This window comes from Balaenoptera borealis (genome assembly GCF_965194805.1).
Source record: "Balaenoptera borealis genome assembly, chromosome: 2".
In the NCBI taxonomy this organism is placed as follows: domain Eukaryota; kingdom Metazoa; phylum Chordata; class Mammalia; order Artiodactyla; family Balaenopteridae; genus Balaenoptera; species Balaenoptera borealis.
In genome coordinates, this window is record NC_138867.1 from 177,994,885 (window position 1) to 178,012,560 (window position 17,676).

At 57.5% G+C, this 17,676-nt stretch overlaps 2 protein-coding genes across 4 annotated transcripts; both read left to right on the top strand.

The window, feature by feature from the left end:
• The first annotated feature begins 2,843 nt into the window (after nucleotides 1–2,843).
• Nucleotides 2,844–6,372, top strand: S1PR5 (sphingosine-1-phosphate receptor 5). Its single transcript, XM_082380235.1, has 2 exons — nucleotides 2,844–2,978; nucleotides 4,398–6,372. The coding sequence occupies exon 2, from the start codon at nucleotides 4,416–4,418 to the stop codon at nucleotides 5,610–5,612; it is 1,197 nt and encodes a 398-aa protein (XP_082236361.1). The 5' UTR covers nucleotides 2,844–2,978; nucleotides 4,398–4,415; the 3' UTR covers nucleotides 5,613–6,372.
• A 2,232-nt stretch (nucleotides 6,373–8,604) lies between these two features.
• Nucleotides 8,605–17,041, top strand: KEAP1 (kelch like ECH associated protein 1). 3 transcript variants are annotated; one of them, XM_082380227.1, is made up of 6 exons: nucleotides 8,605–9,371; nucleotides 11,440–12,125; nucleotides 13,529–14,214; nucleotides 15,486–15,691; nucleotides 15,968–16,144; nucleotides 16,303–17,041. In XM_082380227.1, the coding sequence occupies exons 2-6, from the start codon at nucleotides 11,487–11,489 to the stop codon at nucleotides 16,467–16,469; spliced, it is 1,875 nt and encodes a 624-aa protein (XP_082236353.1). In that variant the 5' UTR covers nucleotides 8,605–9,371; nucleotides 11,440–11,486; the 3' UTR covers nucleotides 16,470–17,041. The 3 variants fall into 3 exon arrangements, with proteins under 3 accessions (XP_082236353.1, XP_082236351.1, XP_082236352.1); XM_082380225.1 differs by lacking the exon at nucleotides 8,605–9,371 and adding an exon at nucleotides 9,662–9,763; XM_082380226.1 differs by lacking the exon at nucleotides 8,605–9,371 and having other exon boundaries at nucleotides 9,770–12,125.
• Nucleotides 17,042–17,676: the final 635 nt, after the last annotated feature.

The following is a 17,676-nucleotide window of genomic DNA, read 5'->3' on the forward strand; positions in this document are numbered from 1 at the left end:
TGAGGTTGTGAGCCAGAGTTGGCCCTTCAACCTCCAGTTTGAGACAACCCCCCCATCCCCCCCACCCCCCCACCCCCCACCCCCGCCGAAACCATGAATGCTCTGGTCTCTGGCTGTGGGAAAGTTGTCAGTTCACACCTCCCTGCAGCCACATTCATGCCTCAGGACTGGTCACAGGGAGATGGAGAGGGGGGGAATGGGAAGTCCTGCTGCAGCCCTCTGACTCTGGATGGGCGGAGGTGTGAGGGTACTGTGGGAGGCATTTTGCTCTTTCAGAGATGAGGATACTGTGCTCAGTGAGAGTGGGCACAGATTGGGTGGGGCGGCCCCTATGGGTGAGGGCCCTGGCAGCAGAACCTGCCAGGCAGGTGTGCCGGCCCAGGCTTGCATCAGGCGGCGGGCTGTGGCAGGAGCGCAGAGGCCAGGGGTGCCCTTCCCCTGGGAAAGAGACCAGGCATGGCTAGGGGGCAGGGGGAGGGGGCGAGTTGGGGTGGTAGTGGTGCCTGGGGTTGATGGGGCCTGAGCTGAACCCCTTCCTAATCCCTCCTCTGGGATACAGTGGTGACCAGTAGCACCTGAGCTAACATTTACTGAACTCTCACCTGTGTCTCACAGCTCTGTTCCACTCCCTCCTCCTCAACAGCATCCCTCAGAGTGGGAACTGTCATTATCCATTTTACAAAAGAGGCCACCAAGGCTCAGAGTGGGTGTCACTTGCCCAGGGTCCTAGATTACAAAGTAGCTGAGCCCAGCTGCACACTACAAGCTCTTAACCTTTACTCAGTGACTGGGCAGAGGGACAGACAGGGTCCCTGGCTTCCTGCAGCTGGGAGTCTAGGGCAGAGACCCACAGTATGCCAGATGAATAAGTAAATATTCAAGGTAATTTCAGATGGTGCCAACTGCCATGTGAGATTGGGGAGGAGGGGGACACAGCAGGGAAGGCCTCTCTGAGGAGGTGACCGGCTGGAAGGGCTGGAGGAAGGATGTTCCAGGCAGGCTGATCCCCAAGTGCCAAGGTCTTGAAGTGTGTGAGGAACTGGGGGGAAGTCAGTGGGGCTGGAAGGGAGTATGGCAGAGGAATAGCAGAGGTGTCAGGAGGAAAGACTGTGCAAGGCCTTGTGGGTTTTGAAGGCCTTGTAGTGAGGGTTTGGACCTTAACTCTGAGCCACATATGGAGCCATGGGAGGGTCTGGAGCAGGAGAGGGCTGTGATCTCGTGGGATCTTGTGTACGAGGTGGCATGAGTTGGGGGTGCTGGGGCCTGAGACCCGTGGCAGGAAGAGCCCCCCTCCACCCTGCGGGCCCCGTGGGAGGTGAGATTGCCGCCTGGGAGGTGAGAAGCAGCCACTTTCCCACCCTGGGGTGTGGCTTCCCCTTTGCAGAATGGGGTCATCTATGGAGCACATGATATGTGCCAGGCATGGCCCTGCCACGTCTGGGGAATCTTCAGGGCTCATCCCAGCGGGCTTGGTCGCGGGAGGCTGTGGAGCTCTGGCACCCAAACCTTAAGGCGCCCCCCCACTTCGCGGGCCCCACTGGCTGCGCTGTCCCTGTGTGTGATCTGTCGGAGCAGGCAGGAGTGGTTCTATTTGGAGCCACGGGGATTCCCTAAGAGGCTACACGGGGATGCGACCCGGCCTGGGTGTCCCACGCGGTCCCTTCCCTGGGGGCACACCTCCGATCCATCCCCAACCTCTGGCTCATGGTCCCTGGGACGCCCTCCCCCCACCCGTGACCGTGACCGGCAAAGCCTGAGGCAGCCGGTGCAAAGGGCACAGTCCTGGTGAAGGTCGCGGCAGCCAGGCCCAGCCCCCCTTCCCGGCTGTGGCCTCTGGTAGGACGGAGCTTCCCAGCCTGGAGGCTCCTGGGAACTGGGGGTGCGGGCTGCGGGGCCAGCTGGGACTGGCCCGTCAGAGGAGCGGAGGCCTGGGAGAGACGTGGGAGAGGCACAAACAGAGAAAGACGGAGACGCGACTGAGAGAGACACACACAGAGACGGGGAGAGACAGAGACGGAGAGACCCTGAGAGAAGAGAAGAGAGACACACAGAGAGAAAGTGAGGGAGACAGTCATTCATTCATTCACTCACTCAGCGGCTGCTTACTGAGCACAGGCCGTGTCCAGGCAGTGCCCATGACAGAACGCGAATTCCTACCCCTGTGGGGCTGACTGGAGGGGACACAGTCCAGAAACATGACAACCGCGTAAATCACGTTGTCGGGAGTGATAAGGGTGAGAGAGACGGGGTGGGGGAAGCGGGAGAACCAGGGGGACTTACGAGCCAGCTTCTCCTTATCTGGGGAGGAAAAGGTTCCCACCAGAATCTTGACCGCGCCTGCCCCTCCCCCACTCGCCCCAGACCGGGGGTGGGAGCAGGGAAATGGGGTGGGGCCTGAGCCCGGAGGCCGACGGGACCTAGCTGCTGGGGGGAGGGGATTGAGGCTACCGCTGCCGAAGACCCCTCCTGACCCGGGTTGCCGGGGTCCCTCCGCCGGCGGGACGTCCTTGGGGTGCAGCCTAGGAGGGTCAGTTGGAAGGTAGGTGGAATATAGGGAGGGACCAGTGCCCAGAGGACAGAGAGGACCCCTTTACTTCGGTGGGGGCGGGGACGGGGGGAGAGGCTCGGGTTGCGGCCGCCCCGGCTGAAGAACCCTCCCCTCCTCATGTCTCCGGGTCCTCCCACCGCGACGGAGCGTCCCTGGGAGAGCAGCCCAGGCCCGGAGCGGGGAGCTGAGGGCTCGCCTGTGCCAGTCGCCACCAGGGCGCGTTCCGGTGCCGCGGCGAGTGGCACAGGCTGGCAGACACGGGCTGGGAGCCCGGGCCCCAAGGGGAGGGGGCAACTGCTTGCGACCGCCGGCGCTCGGCCTTGCGGGCCCGCCCCCTCGCCTGTCAGCTCCAGCCGCGCCCCCCGAACAGAGGCAGCTCACTCAGCTCCAGGCCGCTCGACTGCTGAGCGCACACCACCTGGGCGCAGGGGTGAGTGTACAGCACAGGGTCCTTTCGCGTGCGGGGCTCGGCCTGGCCCAGAGGGTGTTGCCCTTGTCACTACCCTTGACCCTTGCTTGGGTTCCTTGGCCTTTCCCGAAGGCCTCTCGGGAGGGGAAAACCGGCGACTTCAGGACTGGATGCGGGACCCGGGATGGGGGTGTGTGGGGGGCGCCCGGAATCCCCTGGCCTCGCTCCCTCCCAGCCACGCCACTGCAAGTTTCACTACCTCACTCCTGCCTCCAGGCAAGACGAGGCGAGGCGGGCGGTGCACAGGGTGTGAGCCTCTATGCAGTGTCCCCAGCGGAGCGAATGTAACCTGTATCTGCGTGTATTTGATGTCCCCTTCCCCCCAGCGTGGCTGAGTCCGTGACTCCCTGTGAGTCTGTATTTGTGCCTGGTTCCCTGTGTGCAGCTGAAGCTGTCTGGGATGCATTTGTTTCTGCCATGTCCAACTAAGTCCGTTCCCCTCCCTAGGCCTTGGTTTTCTCATCTGTTAAGTGGGACTCCCGTGACTGTGTGACTGCTTCTGCGTGGATGTGTTTGTGTGGGAGCGTGAAAACCTTTGTGCCTGCTTCTATGCGAGGTACTTTGTTTGAGCCTCAGCTTCCTCGTCTGTAAATTGGGGATGAGGGGATTATAGCGTGCAGTCACAGGTGGGAGGTATTATTATACTTTAATGACATATATGCATTTCTGCAAGAGTCTGTGAGATGTGGATCCTGTCTGCTGCCCTCAGGCTCTGCCTCTGCAAAGTGCGTGGATAGGCTCAGCTTTCTCCCTGAGGTTTTGTGGCGGATGAAGGGGGGTTCGCAGGAAAAAGCCCTGTGTGCAGCGAGGTGTGCAGATTGTGGGGCTCTGGGTTCCAGGCTGGGTGTGGGTGGAGTTTGTGAAATTGTGGCCTGTGAGACTAGGCATAAGATCCCGTCTGCGTGTGGCGGAATTTGTATATCTTTGCCTGTGTCTCTCTGTCCATGTGTGAATGTGCATTCGTGTTTCCCTGATGGGGTGTAACTGCGCATTTTGCCCTAGTTTGTGACTATCTGTGCACATGTCCTTGTCGGTGTATCACTGTATTTGTGTGTCACTTTCTGTGTGTGGCTATTTCTGTCTGTTTATGATTAATATGCCTCTGGATGTCCCTGCTGTGTGTGAATTATTAGTGTACCTTTCCTGTGGGACTGTGTGTTACCCTGTCCCCTTGTGATGTTATTTGTGTGTCTTTGCGTCGGCCTGTCTCCATGGACACCCCCCTGCCATCCCAAACTCCCTCTGGGCCCAGGAGTGCGTATGGGGTAGGGAGTAGGGGGTTAGGGCCCCCTTCGCAGGTGAGGCCCCGCCCGTGCCCGCCTCCGCAGGCCGCGGGGATGGTGCACGCCAGGCCTGACATTGCACCCAACCTCCCCGCAGTCTTGGGGCGGGCAGCCCATGGAGCCGGGGCTGCTGCGGCCAGCGCCAGTGAGCGAGGTCATCGTCCTGCATTACAACTACACCGGGAAGCTCCGCGGTGCGCGCTACCAGCCCGGCGCGGGGCTGCGCGCCGACGCCGTCGTGTGCCTGGCCGTGTGCGCGCTCATCGTACTCGAGAACTTAGCCGTGCTGATCGTGCTCGGACGCCACCCGCGCTTCCATGCGCCCATGTTCCTGCTCCTGGGTAGCCTCACGCTGTCCGACCTGCTGGCGGGCGCCGCCTATGCAGCCAACATCCTGCTGTCGGGGCCTCTCACGCTGCGCCTGTCGCCCGCGCTCTGGTTCGCTCGTGAGGGTGGCGTCTTCGTGGCGCTCGCCGCGTCCGTGCTGAGCCTCTTGGCCATCGCGCTCGAGCGCCTCCTCACCATGGAGCGCAGGGGACCCGCTCCCGCCGCCCGTCGGGGGCGCACGCTGGCGCTGGCGGCCGCCGCCTGGGGCGTGTCGCTGCTCCTTGGGCTACTGCCCGCGCTCGGCTGGAATTGTCTGGGCCGTCTGGACGCCTGCTCCACGGTCCTGCCGCTCTACGCCAAGGCCTACGTGCTCTTCTGCGTGCTCGCCTTTGTTGGCATCCTGGCTGCCATCTGCGCACTCTACGCGAGGATCTACTGCCAAGTGCGCTCCAAAGCGCGGCGCCTGGGATCCCGCCCCGGGGCTGGCGAGGGCGCCTCGACCCGCGCACGCCGCACGCCGCGCTCGTTGGCGCTGTTGCGCACGCTCAGCGTGGTGCTCCTGGCCTTCGTGGCTTGTTGGGGACCGCTCTTCCTGCTGCTTTTGCTGGACGTGGCATGCCCGGCGCGCGCCTGTCCTGTGCTCCTGCAGGCGGACCCCTTCCTGGGCCTGGCCATGGCCAACTCGCTTCTGAACCCCATCATCTACACGTTCACCAACCGCGACATGCGCCAAGCGCTCCTGCGCCTCCTCTGCTGCGGCCGCTGCTGGTGCAGCCTAGGCCAGGGTGCCTCCCAGCCGTCGGGGAGCGCCCCTGGGGCTTCGGGCGGCCTGCAGCGCTGGCTGCCTCCTGGCCTGGATGGCAGCTCCAGCCACTCCGAGCGCTCGTCACCCCAGCGGGACGGGCTGGACGCCAGCGGCTCGACCGGCAGCCCTGGCGCGCTCACAGCCGCCTGGACCCTGGTACCCCCGCCAGCCGCAGAGTGACGCCCTTTGGTCCGCCACTGGCCTCCCTAAGAGTCTTTCGCAGACTTTCTTGCTAAATAAAGGAATTTATAGGAAAAGCAGCTGAGGATGGTGGAGGAAGAAAAGACGCAGGAGAATGTATTTTATTGACGCTAAACCCCACGGCAATGAACAAAACAGACAAAAATCCCTTCCCTTGTGGAATTCATGTTCTGGTGGCGGACACAGACAATAATGGAATGAAGAGGTATGGAGATAATTCCAGTGACAATACAGTGATGCGATGGTGGTCAGGGGATGCCTCTCTGTAGAGATGGTGACATGTGATGTGAGATGGACTGTCCTGGGAACTTCTGAAGGAAGATCATTTCAGGGTGGGGCTGCAAAGGCCCTGAGCCTAGAATATGCCTGTGTGTTCTCTGAAAAGCACATATGTCAATGTGGCTGGAGCGGAGAATGGAGAGGGAGAGTGGGAGGAAACAAAGGCAGGGAAATAATGGGACAGATGGGGCAGGGACTTATGAGCCCAGGGGAGGACTTTCTTTTGCTCTGAGTGAAGGGGGATTCATGGAGGGTTCTAGGCAGAGGAGGGACTTAATCTGGCTCACGTTTTTACAGATGCCTCTGGTCTCTGTGGAGGGTGAAGCTAGGAGAACAAGGTGATGGTGACTGCACTGGCCTAGGGGAGTGATGATAAGGAATCAGACCGTGTGGATTCTCCATGGATTTGGGAGGTATTGGACAGAATTCCGGAGGAAATTGGGTGTGGGGGAGAAAGGAGTCAAGGACAGCTCTTCACTTCAGAGGAGGAACCAAAGACAGGGCACCCTAAAATTTGACTCTAGGAGACGCAGCCAATTCCTATCTGAAACAAGATTTCTTTGAATGTGGTGTCAGATCCTTCATAAAGAATAAAAATACAATCGAATAATAAAAGTGATTACAGTTTATTGTGCCTGGATAGCTGCCCCATAGTGCTAGGCCCAGGACAGGCCTTTTTCTCACCCTTAGTGCAACCTTTCAAGGTAGGTTTCCTCACCCCCATTTGACAGATGAGGAAACTCCAAGAACTAAGTACCTTGTCCCAGTGTCTGAGCCAGGATACTAGACCAGGTGGTCAGGCTCCGAGGTCCGAGGAGGCGCAGGCTTGATGTCTGGCCCCTCTGGAGGGGTCTGTTAAGGCCAAGCAGACACTCCCTCCTTCAACGGTCTGCATTTTCGGCCAGGGGCGATCCTAGGGCCCCGTTTGTGCCCATAAAAGGCTCCAGGAGCGGAGGCCGCGTCTCCCAGCTGTCCCTGGCCCCCAGGTGTCCCCAGGCGTATTCCTAACCTCTAGTGCAGAGGGGCTGGCGGGAGAGGGGCGAGGTGGGTGTGCGGAAAGAACTGGGGGCTTTGGGCTCAGATTGCGGCACGCCGCCTGCCGGGAAACAGCGGAACTGCAGGCAGCCGTAAAGATCGCGGTGTGTTTTGCGGCGGGGTGGGGGGGGGGGGAGGCGGTCACTGACCCAGCCTGGGGACCTGAGTCTCCGTGGGCCACTCTCAGGCCATCCCTGCAGACCGTACGCACGGGGAAACAACCTACTTCCTGGAACACAAACACACTCAAACCTGGGGTCACATCCCAGGGCACTTCGAGAACTGGACCCAATCTCCCACCTGGCCTGGTTCCCCTATCCCCAGGCTCCTGTAATCTTCCGGGGCAACCTGAGACACCCCACCCCATTGTTCAGTTGTGTGATGGTGTGATGGCAGACGAGTTATTCACTTGTTCACATCTTACAAAATTCAAAAAGCACCAGTTCCCCCTCCTGGATGCATACACTATTGGGAAACTTCCAGAGCTATTCTGTGGATAAATGAGCTGAAATGTAAATACATCTTCTCTCGTTTTACACTTTAGCACTGCTCTCCACCTTGCTTTGATCACTTAATAGTATATCTTGGAAACTGTTGCACATCTAGATTTTGTACTGTGTTAATTGGCTCTGGCTGCCATAACAAATACCATAGCCTAGGTGGCTTAAACAGCCAAAATTTATTTCTCACAGTTCTGGAGGCTGGAAGTCCAAGATCAAGGTGTCAGCATGGTTGGGTTCTGGTGAGAGCTCTCTTCCTGGCTTGTAGACAGCTGCCTTCTGGCTGTGTCCTCACATGGTGGAGAAAGAGAGCAAGCTCCCTGGTGTCTCCTCTGATAAGGGCACTAATGCCATCATGAGGGCCCCACCCTCATGTCCTCATCTAAACCTAATTACCTTCCTAAATCCCCATCTCCAAATACCATCACCTTGGGGGTTAGGGCTTCAAAATATGATGATGGTGGGGGGGGCACAATTCAGTTCATAGAACTTATTTTTTTCCACATTAAAAAAAATTGAGGTAAACATGTCTTGCTTCTTTTCACTGGCTGCATGGTATTTCACAGCATAGACATACCACCACTTATTATACCAGGGCCCTAGGGAGGGACACGTGTTGAGTCCAACACCTTGCCTTTATACACAGTGTGGCAATAAACATCTGTGTACATACATCCTCCTGCACCTGTGCCAGTGTACCTTGGATAAATTTCTACACGTGGCACTGCTGGGTCACAGGGCTTGTAGATGTTATTTTGAGATACCGGAGGTTTCTTTCGGCCTGTGGAGGAGGGTGCGGGTTTCCCCACAGTCTCAGTCACTCCCTATACAGTATTTGCCGGCTATGCTATTGCGCCCCCTCTGGAGCTACCCAGAACTGCAGCTTCACGCAACTGGAATGGGAGGAGGGGGGAGGAACCCCACTCCAGCCTCGGACACTGGATTAATCCCAGACCCTGGGCAGGGAGGCTGAATCTTCCAGGTTCACCCCGGAAGTGGGTGTAATCCTTTCTTAGACCAACATCTGTTCAGCCTAGTGTTTCATATAGATGGACTCTTTTTTTTTTTTTTTTTAGATGGACTCTTTTTAAAAAACTTAAATACATTTACTTAAAAACTAACTTTATATCACAAACAGCAAACTCAGTATCACTTGCCATGAAAAATAACAATCCATATTTATTAGGCCCTAGCGTTCTCATTTAGTTCTCCCGATAACCTAGCAGGTATTAACATTTTACAGGGAGGAAACTGAAGCATGGAGAGGTTAAATTATGGGCCCACCAGCAAAGAGATAGAGAGTGGCAGAGCCGTTGTTCGAATGCCCGACCGCGAGCTCCACGCGCCTCCAGACTGGAGATAAAAAATAAAGACGATGCAAATCCAAGTAGGCAGACAATTCTGGCTGGATCCTGAGGCCGCCTTAATGTGAGGCCTGCACTGTGTGGAGTTAAAGGGAGAACAGGTCGTGGAGAGCAGACCTGCGCTGACACGACGAAACCCGGCGGATGGAAGGGGCTGCGAAGGAGGGACGGGCCGGGTGGGCTTGGCCGTGCGCCCTCGCCCGACGCCCCATTCCTCGCTCACGAGCGCCGGGCAGCTGCGGGAAGGGCGGGGAATCGCGACTCCTTCCCCGCTGCGCCCTCTCCCCGCCTCCTTCCCGGGCGTCCCGAGGCTGCCCCCCATTCGACGGCCGCAATCCCACAGGCCCCGCCGCCCCGAAGCCGAGGCCCCCCAGACGGCGGAAGCGCCCGCGGGACCCTGACAGTGAAGGTTAGGCGGGAGCCGCGCCCGACCGGGCCACGGCCCCTCGGGCTTCCCGGAAGCTCGGTGCGCGTGTGGCACCACCGTCCCCGGAGCCACCGCCGCGCCCCTGGCATCCCCACCCCGCGGCGAGAGCAGCGGAGGCTACGCAGAGACGCAGGTGAGCGCGCCGGCGGTGGCAGCGGCGGGGAGGGGTGTCCACTGATCCCTGGTGTGGGGAAGCGCTGGGCCTCGAACCTGGGGCTCTGATTCTCCGCGGCTCCGACCACGCGGCTGGCTGCGCTGCGGTCCTTGGTCCCGCCGCAATGACCGGCGCTGTGGTCGCCGCGCTGGGGCTGCGCAACAGGGCGACAGCCAGCGTGGGCGGGGGAGGGGGAGCGGCCCCGCCGCGGGAGGCCTGGGGCCGCGGGGACTTTTATTCTGACACGGCCGGCGCCCGGCTCTGCTTAGTCATGGTGACCTGCGCGCGTTCCGCGCCTCCCCCCTGCGCACTGCGATGGAGGCGCCCGGGCCTGGGCGACGGAGGCGGAGCCCGAGCGCGGCCATGGCGGGGTGAGTGGGGCGGCCTGCGCCCGGGCTGAGGGCGCCGCGGGCCGTGAGCGCCCTGCGGCCGTGCCCGGGGGCCGGAGAACCGGGAGATGCGGGCCCGGTCTCGGGGTTTCCGCGGCTCCGCGGAGGGCCAGGAGGGCGCGGCTCGAGTCCTATCCTTTTGTTGGACGGCGCGACTCGCGGGGTGGCCCGGGAGCGACGCAAGCCGAGCGAGAGGCCCAGGGAGCGCCCCTCGGACGGAGGCCCGGGGACCCCGGGGCGTTGGGGGGCTTGGTCTGTGCCCCGGGGCTGGCAGTGGAGAGGCCGCGGCGGGGTTACTTCCTCCCTTCTCCAGGCCTTGGCGGCTCAGGCGTGACATGCGCAGTCCCCCACTTACCGCTTCTTGGGGGGGAAGTGCCCGGTGCCCAGGGGGCACCGTTGACCCATTGGCCAAAGACCGAGAGGCAGGCTTGGGCCTCGGCTGGGGAGAGGCGGCCAAGCGGCATCCAGGGCCCGGTGGAGGAGGGTGCTCTGGCAGGGACAGTGGAGTGGGCAGTCAGCCAGCCACAGCTTACTGACTCCTGCGGGGTGCCAGGCCCCAGGCAGGATGCAGGGGAGGCACATGAGAGGGTGGGCATAACCCTGACCTACACAGGTCTACCTGCCCTCTGAAGCCTGGGGCTCAGGGCCAGAGGGACAGGCCATCCTTCAACAAGCAAGAAAAGGAGCTCCTTTCCATTGCTGACAAGTGCTGTGATGGAAATAAAACAGGGAGGAGGTGACTCTTAGTCGAGCCCAGAGAAAGATAAGATGAAGAACCCAGGGAGCCTCTTGCAGATCCACCACCCGCCCCCCCACTCCCCGCAGGACTTTTCAAAACATAACTCATGCTCTGGCCCTCCAGACTCCACAGGGTTCACCGAAAGCCTCCCTTCACTAGTCAGTCTCTCTCATTACACTCCTCCCTGATTCTCTAGATTGTCTCTCATCATTCTGCCTCTGAGCTTTTGCACTTGCTGTTCCCTCTGCCTGGAAAACTGACTCCCACCCCCAGCTTCTTCATACGTTCACCCTTCTGGTCTCAGCTCCAACAGGGGCCTGGACTACTTGATTTTAAAAAAACTGCCCCCACATCACACTGTCCCAATGCTGTTGTCATTTTCTTCATAACCCCAGTTTCTGCTCCAGTCTTGCTTATTTTACTTATGGCCCTTCCCTCCTCAGTGTCAGCTCCAGCGGGACACAGTGCATGCCTGTCTTGCTCACTGCTGTGTCCCCAGTGCCTAGAACAGTGCCTGGCACACAGTAGGTGCTCAATAAATGTTGGTGAGGTGAATGAAGGAGTGAGTTGAACATGTCCTAGGAAGGGAGGGGCCACCAGAGAGCTGGAACAGAATGAGCAAAGGGCAGAGGTGGACAGGAGCTGACTGTGAAGGGCTTTGCAAGCCATTGACGAGTTTGGTTTTATTCTTCATGCCACAGGGAGTTGTAGGGGGATTCTGAGCAGGGGAGGGTCACCATCTGACCTATGATTTAGGATGGACCCTTGGGCTGGTGAGGCCATGGGGCAGTTAGGGAGCGCAAATGCACAATGCTTCACCTGTGCTTAGGAGGGAAAACTGGTCTAGGAGTTACTTTATCTTAGGAAAGAAGGCCTGGCCCCAGGCCCTCCCCCCAGCCCTGTGCTCTCCCTCCTCCAGGCCCCTGAGTGCCAGTGGTGGTGTTGTCCCTTGTCACCTGGAACCCCATGCAGCTGGAACCCGGGCCTAGTGGGGCTGGGGCCCACACCCAATTCCTGCCCCTGAGGTCACAGCGCCCTGAGGGGGCAGGGGACACGGTGATGTACGCCTCCACCGAGTGCAAGGCCGAGGTGACGCCCTCCCAGCACGGCAACCGCACCTTTAGCTACACCCTGGAGGATCACACCAAGCAGGCCTTCGGCATCATGAACGAACTGCGGCTCAGCCAGCAGCTGTGTGATGTCACACTGCAGGTCAAGTACCAGGACGCACCAGCCGCCCAGTTCATGGCCCACAAGGTGGTGCTGGCCTCATCCAGCCCCGTCTTCAAGGCCATGTTCACCAATGGGCTGCGGGAGCAGGGCATGGAGGTGGTGTCCATTGAGGGCATCCACCCCAAGGTCATGGAGCGCCTCATTGAGTTCGCCTACACGGCCTCCATCTCCATGGGTGAGAAGTGTGTGCTCCATGTCATGAACGGTGCCGTCATGTACCAGATTGACAGCGTGGTCCGCGCCTGCAGCGACTTCCTGGTGCAGCAGCTGGATCCCAGCAACGCCATTGGCATCGCCAACTTCGCCGAGCAGATCGGCTGTACCGAGCTGCACCAGCGTGCCCGAGAGTACATCTACATGCACTTTGGGGAGGTGAGCAAAGGGAGGGGACGTGGAGCAAGGGCTTGGGAACAGACAGGTGGTCATCACTGTCTCCCCTTAAGATGTGAAGGGTCAAGGCAAGGAGCTGGAGAAAAATGGGGTTCTGGTTTCCTAGTCTACATATCTGGGGCAACTCTGGAAAACAACGAGGAAAGTGAGGGCTTCATGGGTTTCTGGGCTCCCTGGTCTCTCTGGGGTTAAAGGTGGGGATAGGGTGCAGTGAATATGTTGCCAATTCCACTCTGGTGTGCTGAGCAGGGCCTGACCTTTCAGTCAGTCAGCCAGTATTTATTGAACACCCATGACATGCTGTTGACTGCAAGTATGACCCTTACACATGTTTTCTTTGGTCCACGAAGTGTTGTTCTTGCACTATTCTTTGTTTCATTTTCGTTTTTAAGCGGAGGAAGTTGTGAATAGAGAAAATAAGTGCTTGTTGAGCACTTGCTGTGAGCCAGTCCCTGTTCTAAGTGATTTTCATCCTTTAAATCACTGAATCTTCCCAGCTCTCCTAGGAGGAGGTATGCTTTGGAATGTCTTCTTGGAAGTTTTCAAAGTCATCCTCCAGTGGCTGGGACCAGCTAGGGTGGACACTACCCTGATCGCCACTCCTCTTCTTCTCTACCACCTTGGGGGTTGACCAGATGCCCCAAGAAGCTCTGGCGTTAGTCCTAAGGCCTGTGGCTTCCAGGAAGGTGGTCCAAGAGCAAGGCTCTCCCACTGACCTGCACAGCATTGGTTTCAAGAGGTTGCATGGGCTTGGGGGTACCAGAAAATTGGTAACCCGCTTATGTGGAGTGACTGAAATTATTTATATAGACCAGTGCCTGGCAAGAAATATTTACCCTAGGAGTAGCCCTGCTATGAGATAGCTACTAATTTAATCCCCTTTTTATAGAGGAAGAAAACCAAGACCTGGAATGTTTCAGGTCTTTGCCCAAAGTCACACGGTTAGAAAGTAATGGGCTGAAATTGCAACTCAGGCTGTTTTCTTCGAGGCTGAACTTTTTTTTCTTTCTAGAATATTCTATTGCTATTGCCTTTGTAGTCTGTCTGCTATTTTGAAAAGTAATTTCCTTAAAAGAAAAGGGTAATGTTCTTATAGTTCAAATACAAAATCATCCAAAAACGTACATGATACATTGTGTCTTTGCCCATTTACCTGAGTACTTATGCACTACATGCTTGGCTCATGTAATGTAACTCATTTGATCCTCACAAACTGTGAGGTTCATACTGTTCAAATCCCCTTTTCACACCTGAGGAAACTGAGATCGTCAGAGGCAGGTTGAGTGACTTGTCCAAGGTCATAGCACTGTTGAAGGGCGGGCTGGGGGGGTGGGGAGGTGGAGAGAGACCTGTAAGTCAGGCCGTCACACAAATGCCCTCTGCAGGTGGCCAAGCAAGAGGAGTTCTTCAACCTGTCCCACTGCCAGCTGGTGACCCTCATCAGCCGGGACGATCTGAACGTGCGCTGCGAGTCCGAGGTCTTCCACGCCTGTATCAACTGGGTCAAGTACGACTGTGAGCAGCGGCGCTTCTACGTGCAGGCGCTGCTGCGGGCTGTGCGCTGCCACTCGCTCACACCCCACTTCCTGCAGATGCAGCTGCAGAAGTGCGAGATCCTGCAGTCGGACTCCCGCTGCAAGGACTACCTGGTGAAGATCTTCCAGGAGCTCACCCTGCACAAGCCCACACAGGTGATGCCCTGCCGGGCGCCCAAGGTGGGCCGGCTCATCTACACGGCCGGCGGTTACTTCCGCCAGTCACTCAGCTACTTGGAGGCCTACAACCCCAGTGATGGCACCTGGCTCCGGTTGGCGGACCTGCAGGTGCCAAGGAGCGGGCTGGCAGGCTGTGTGGTAGGTGGGCTGCTGTATGCCGTGGGTGGCCGGAACAACTCACCCGACGGCAACACCGACTCCAGCGCCCTGGACTGCTACAACCCCATGACCAACCAGTGGTCGCCCTGTGCCTCCATGAGCGTACCTCGAAACCGAATCGGGGTTGGGGTCATCGATGGGCACATCTATGCTGTCGGCGGCTCCCATGGCTGTATCCACCACAACAGTGTGGAGAGGTGAGTGGCGGCGTCTGGAGGGGTGGGCTCCAAGGGTTCCCAAGCCATTGGGATCTGGGGGTTCCCCCTGTTGTTGAGTGCTTTTCTCTGTGCCTTGCCTTCAGGGAGTGGAAGCCTCAAGGTGAAGCTAAACTCCTGGGAGATTTATGGTCATGACCTTGGATGATGTGTCTGGGCCTAGGAACTGTTTACAGGGCCACCACAAATGCACACAGCAACTTTGTGCAGCTTTGGAAAAAGTTCCATCAGTTTGAAATTGTTGTAATATGCTAATTTTGTTAAAACGTGACACCTCACTGCCATCTGTCCACAAATTGTTGTAATAAACATATGTATGAGGCCTGTTACATGGTAGGTCCCCCCTTAGATGTGGTGCCCTTGTGCAGTACACAGTCTGCACAGCTGTGCGTGGTGACCCTGTGTTTAGAGGCCAAGTATTTTGGGCTTTTGACTCTCCTATAGCCTAGTCCTCTGCCTTCTTGTTTTCCAGAGGTGTGAGCCAGAATACAGTTCTCACCTGTAACTTGTTAAAACAAACTCCCCGGCCCACCACAGGGGATGCTGGAGATCTGGCATTGGTGGATTTGGAGTGAGGCTGGGGAGTAGGAATTTTAAACAAACACCCCAGAGGCTTCTAATGTACACGGTCTGTGAATAGGATGATGAGATGATGCATCGCCCTCAGCAGGCCACTTTCGAGAAAAAAAGGGGCCCTATGACTTATTCCCGGAGCGCAGGCCTGAACTGGAAGTGCCTGGGCCAACTGGGACATGTGGTTACTCCGTCTTTGAGCATCATACTTTGAGAAGAACCATGCCAGGCGGTAGCCTAGTTGTTAGGACTGGGGTTCTGGTGTCCAAGAGAGCTGAATCAAACCCCAGGTCTGCCACTTCCTGGGTGACCCTGGGCATGCCATCTCACCTCTCTGTGCCTCCATCTTGTCATCTGTGAGGTGGGGGACGATAGCGAGGACTCCTTTCCCCACCAGGCTGCACGGGGCTTTGGTGAGGTAACACACATAACACTCAGCACAGGCAGTGGTATGATGGAGCCATTGGGGTCCAACAGATGTGCGTGGGACCTTGAGCAGACGGTGGCTGTGAACCTCAGTTTCCTCATCTGGAAAATGGACCCACTGATAACTTGTGTTTTGGGGAATCCTTGTGAGAATTAAAGAGTTCAAGTGCCTAAAGACGTAGCAGAATATCAGTGGGGGTCAGTGTTCCAGGTCAGCTGTGGTTGCTGTTGTCATTGTTACTATGTCGTTGCAGGTATGAGCCAGAGCGGGATGAGTGGCACTTGGTGGCCCCAATGCTGACGCGAAGGATCGGGGTGGGAGTGGCTGTCCTCAACCGTCTACTCTACGCGGTCGGGGGCTTTGACGGGACGAACCGCCTTAACTCAGCCGAGTGTTACTACCCAGAGAGAAACGAGTGGCGAATGATCACACCCATGAACACCATCCGAAGTGGGGCAGGTGCGCAGGGGCTGCGGGGAGGGGAGAGAAGAGGAACACCCTCCCACCCCTGGGCGTGAAACTCGGCCAGGCCTCCTGTTTCAGCCTTAAACCCCGGCACACACAGGAGAGCTAGATTCTGATAGAGTCCATGCTCTTCTCTCCTGGCTTTGTTTCTAAAGGGTCACTTGGGAGAGGGGAGAAGGGGGAGGGGAGGGTCCCCCCGCCCAAGAAGGTGGTGGCTGGGGCCCACAAGGCCAGGCCCCGCAGTCACCCTCTCTGCGTGGTACCACTTAGGAGTCTGCGTCCTGCACAACTGCATCTATGCTGCCGGGGGCTACGATGGTCAGGACCAGCTGAACAGCGTGGAACGCTACGACGTGGAGACAGAAACGTGGACTTTCGTAGCCCCCATGAAGCATCGGAGAAGCGCCCTGGGAATTACTGTGCACCAGGGAAGAATCTACGTTCTCGGTGAGGCCCTGGGGTTGGGGGCCTGGGTGGAGAAGCCTACCTAACCCCATCTTTTAGGGGCAGGCTCCAATCCTGGCAGGAAGGCATCTTGTGGTTTCTTCTCCTCTTTTTCCCCCTGCCCTCGGAGGGAGCAACCATCCCTTCTGCTCTCCCTGCAGGAGGCTACGACGGTCACACGTTCTTGGACAGCGTGGAGTGTTACGACCCAGACACGGACACCTGGAGCGAGGTGACCTGCATGACATCTGGCCGGAGTGGGGTTGGCGTCGCTGTCACCATGGAGCCCTGCCGGAAGCAGATCGACCAGCAGAACTGTACCTGTTGAGCCACTTTTGTTTCTCGGGCAAAAAAATGTTCCAATCCAGAGTATTGTCGTCTTTGTACAAAAACAGGGACAAAAGAAAAGGCTACAGAGCAAATGCTTGTCCTCCAGGATGGGAGGCTGGGATGCCTCATTGTTAAAATGACAACTCGAAAGAAAAGAAGGCCAGAATGGGAACCCGTGAGCCCATCAGAGTAGTCCCAGGAATGTCCAAGAGAGCCTGCCCGGGAGGTGGGTGCGGGAAGCACGGGCCCCCCGGGGAGAGGCCCCTACACCTGCGACCCCGAGACCAGGCCTGGGTCCCACACCAGCAGCCACCGCCTCCCTTTGGGATGAAAGCAGGTGCCGAGGACAGGCTGGTTTTTGTTCCCTGCATCTTCGTGATTGGTTCTTGGAGGCCTGGGAAGGAGCCAACTGAGGCCTCAGGGGCTGAGGCCCCTCCAGAGGTGTGGACCCCGGGGATGGGCCTGTACATAGAAACCACTGGGTATCGCTGCCCTGGACAGTCATTTTGTTGATAAGTAACCCTGTAACTTTCCATTGAAAATAAAGAACAAACTAACTAGTGTCTTCCACCCGGGCTCTCAGCTGGAGGTCTCGAACCAGTGGGACAGAAAGGACTCTTCTCCTGAAATGCACTCAAGTCTTTGATTTAGGGCTTGGATTTGAAACCAGTTTGTTATCTCAGCCCGTTGAATTTTGATATGTAGGTTATCTTTCTCCCCATGGGCAAGCCACACAGGGCTCACTTTGTCTATCACTTTTAGCTGCTTTGCAGACAGTGACCCAACTCCTTGACTCATCTCCTAGGGCTCCCTGAGGTTAACTGCACATGCGAACAGTTTATATTTTAAGGCAGACTATCCCTAGCACGCCTTCCAAATGCCGTGAAAGTCCATCTGGTCGTCTTTATACACTTCAGTAACGTAGACTGAGCCTTTTATTTTATTTAGGTGCCTGGGACAAAGGGGTTCTTGAGAATGTTCTTAGGCAAAGGGTTCAACAGCCTGGTTCCTTCTGAACTATATGTGTGAACAGAGTATGTGGCCTGGATCTTTTCTTCTGCGAGTCAACTCTGTTCGTGCTGGGGGAGTGGAGAAAAGAAGAATGAAGTATGGTCTCAACTATTGGGGATTTCACAGGTTCTTCCAAACAGCTTAGAGGAAACATTTGATTCCTTCCCTGCCAGGAGCAACAAGAGAAGCCACCG

Coding starts and splice junctions, on each gene's coding strand:
- S1PR5 (XM_082380235.1), top strand. CDS start 4,416: ATGGAGCCGGGGCTGCTGCGGCCAGCGCCAGTGAGCGAGGTCATCGTC.
- KEAP1 (XM_082380227.1), top strand. CDS start 11,487: ATGCAGCTGGAACCCGGGCCTAGTGGGGCTGGGGCCCACACCCAATTC. Junction 12,126..13,528: donor TCTACATGCACTTTGGGGAG/GTGAGCAAAGGG, acceptor TGCCCTCTGCAG/GTGGCCAAGCAAGAGGAGTT. Junction 16,145..16,302: donor GGGAAGAATCTACGTTCTCG/GTGAGGCCCTGG, acceptor CTCTCCCTGCAG/GAGGCTACGACGGTCACACG.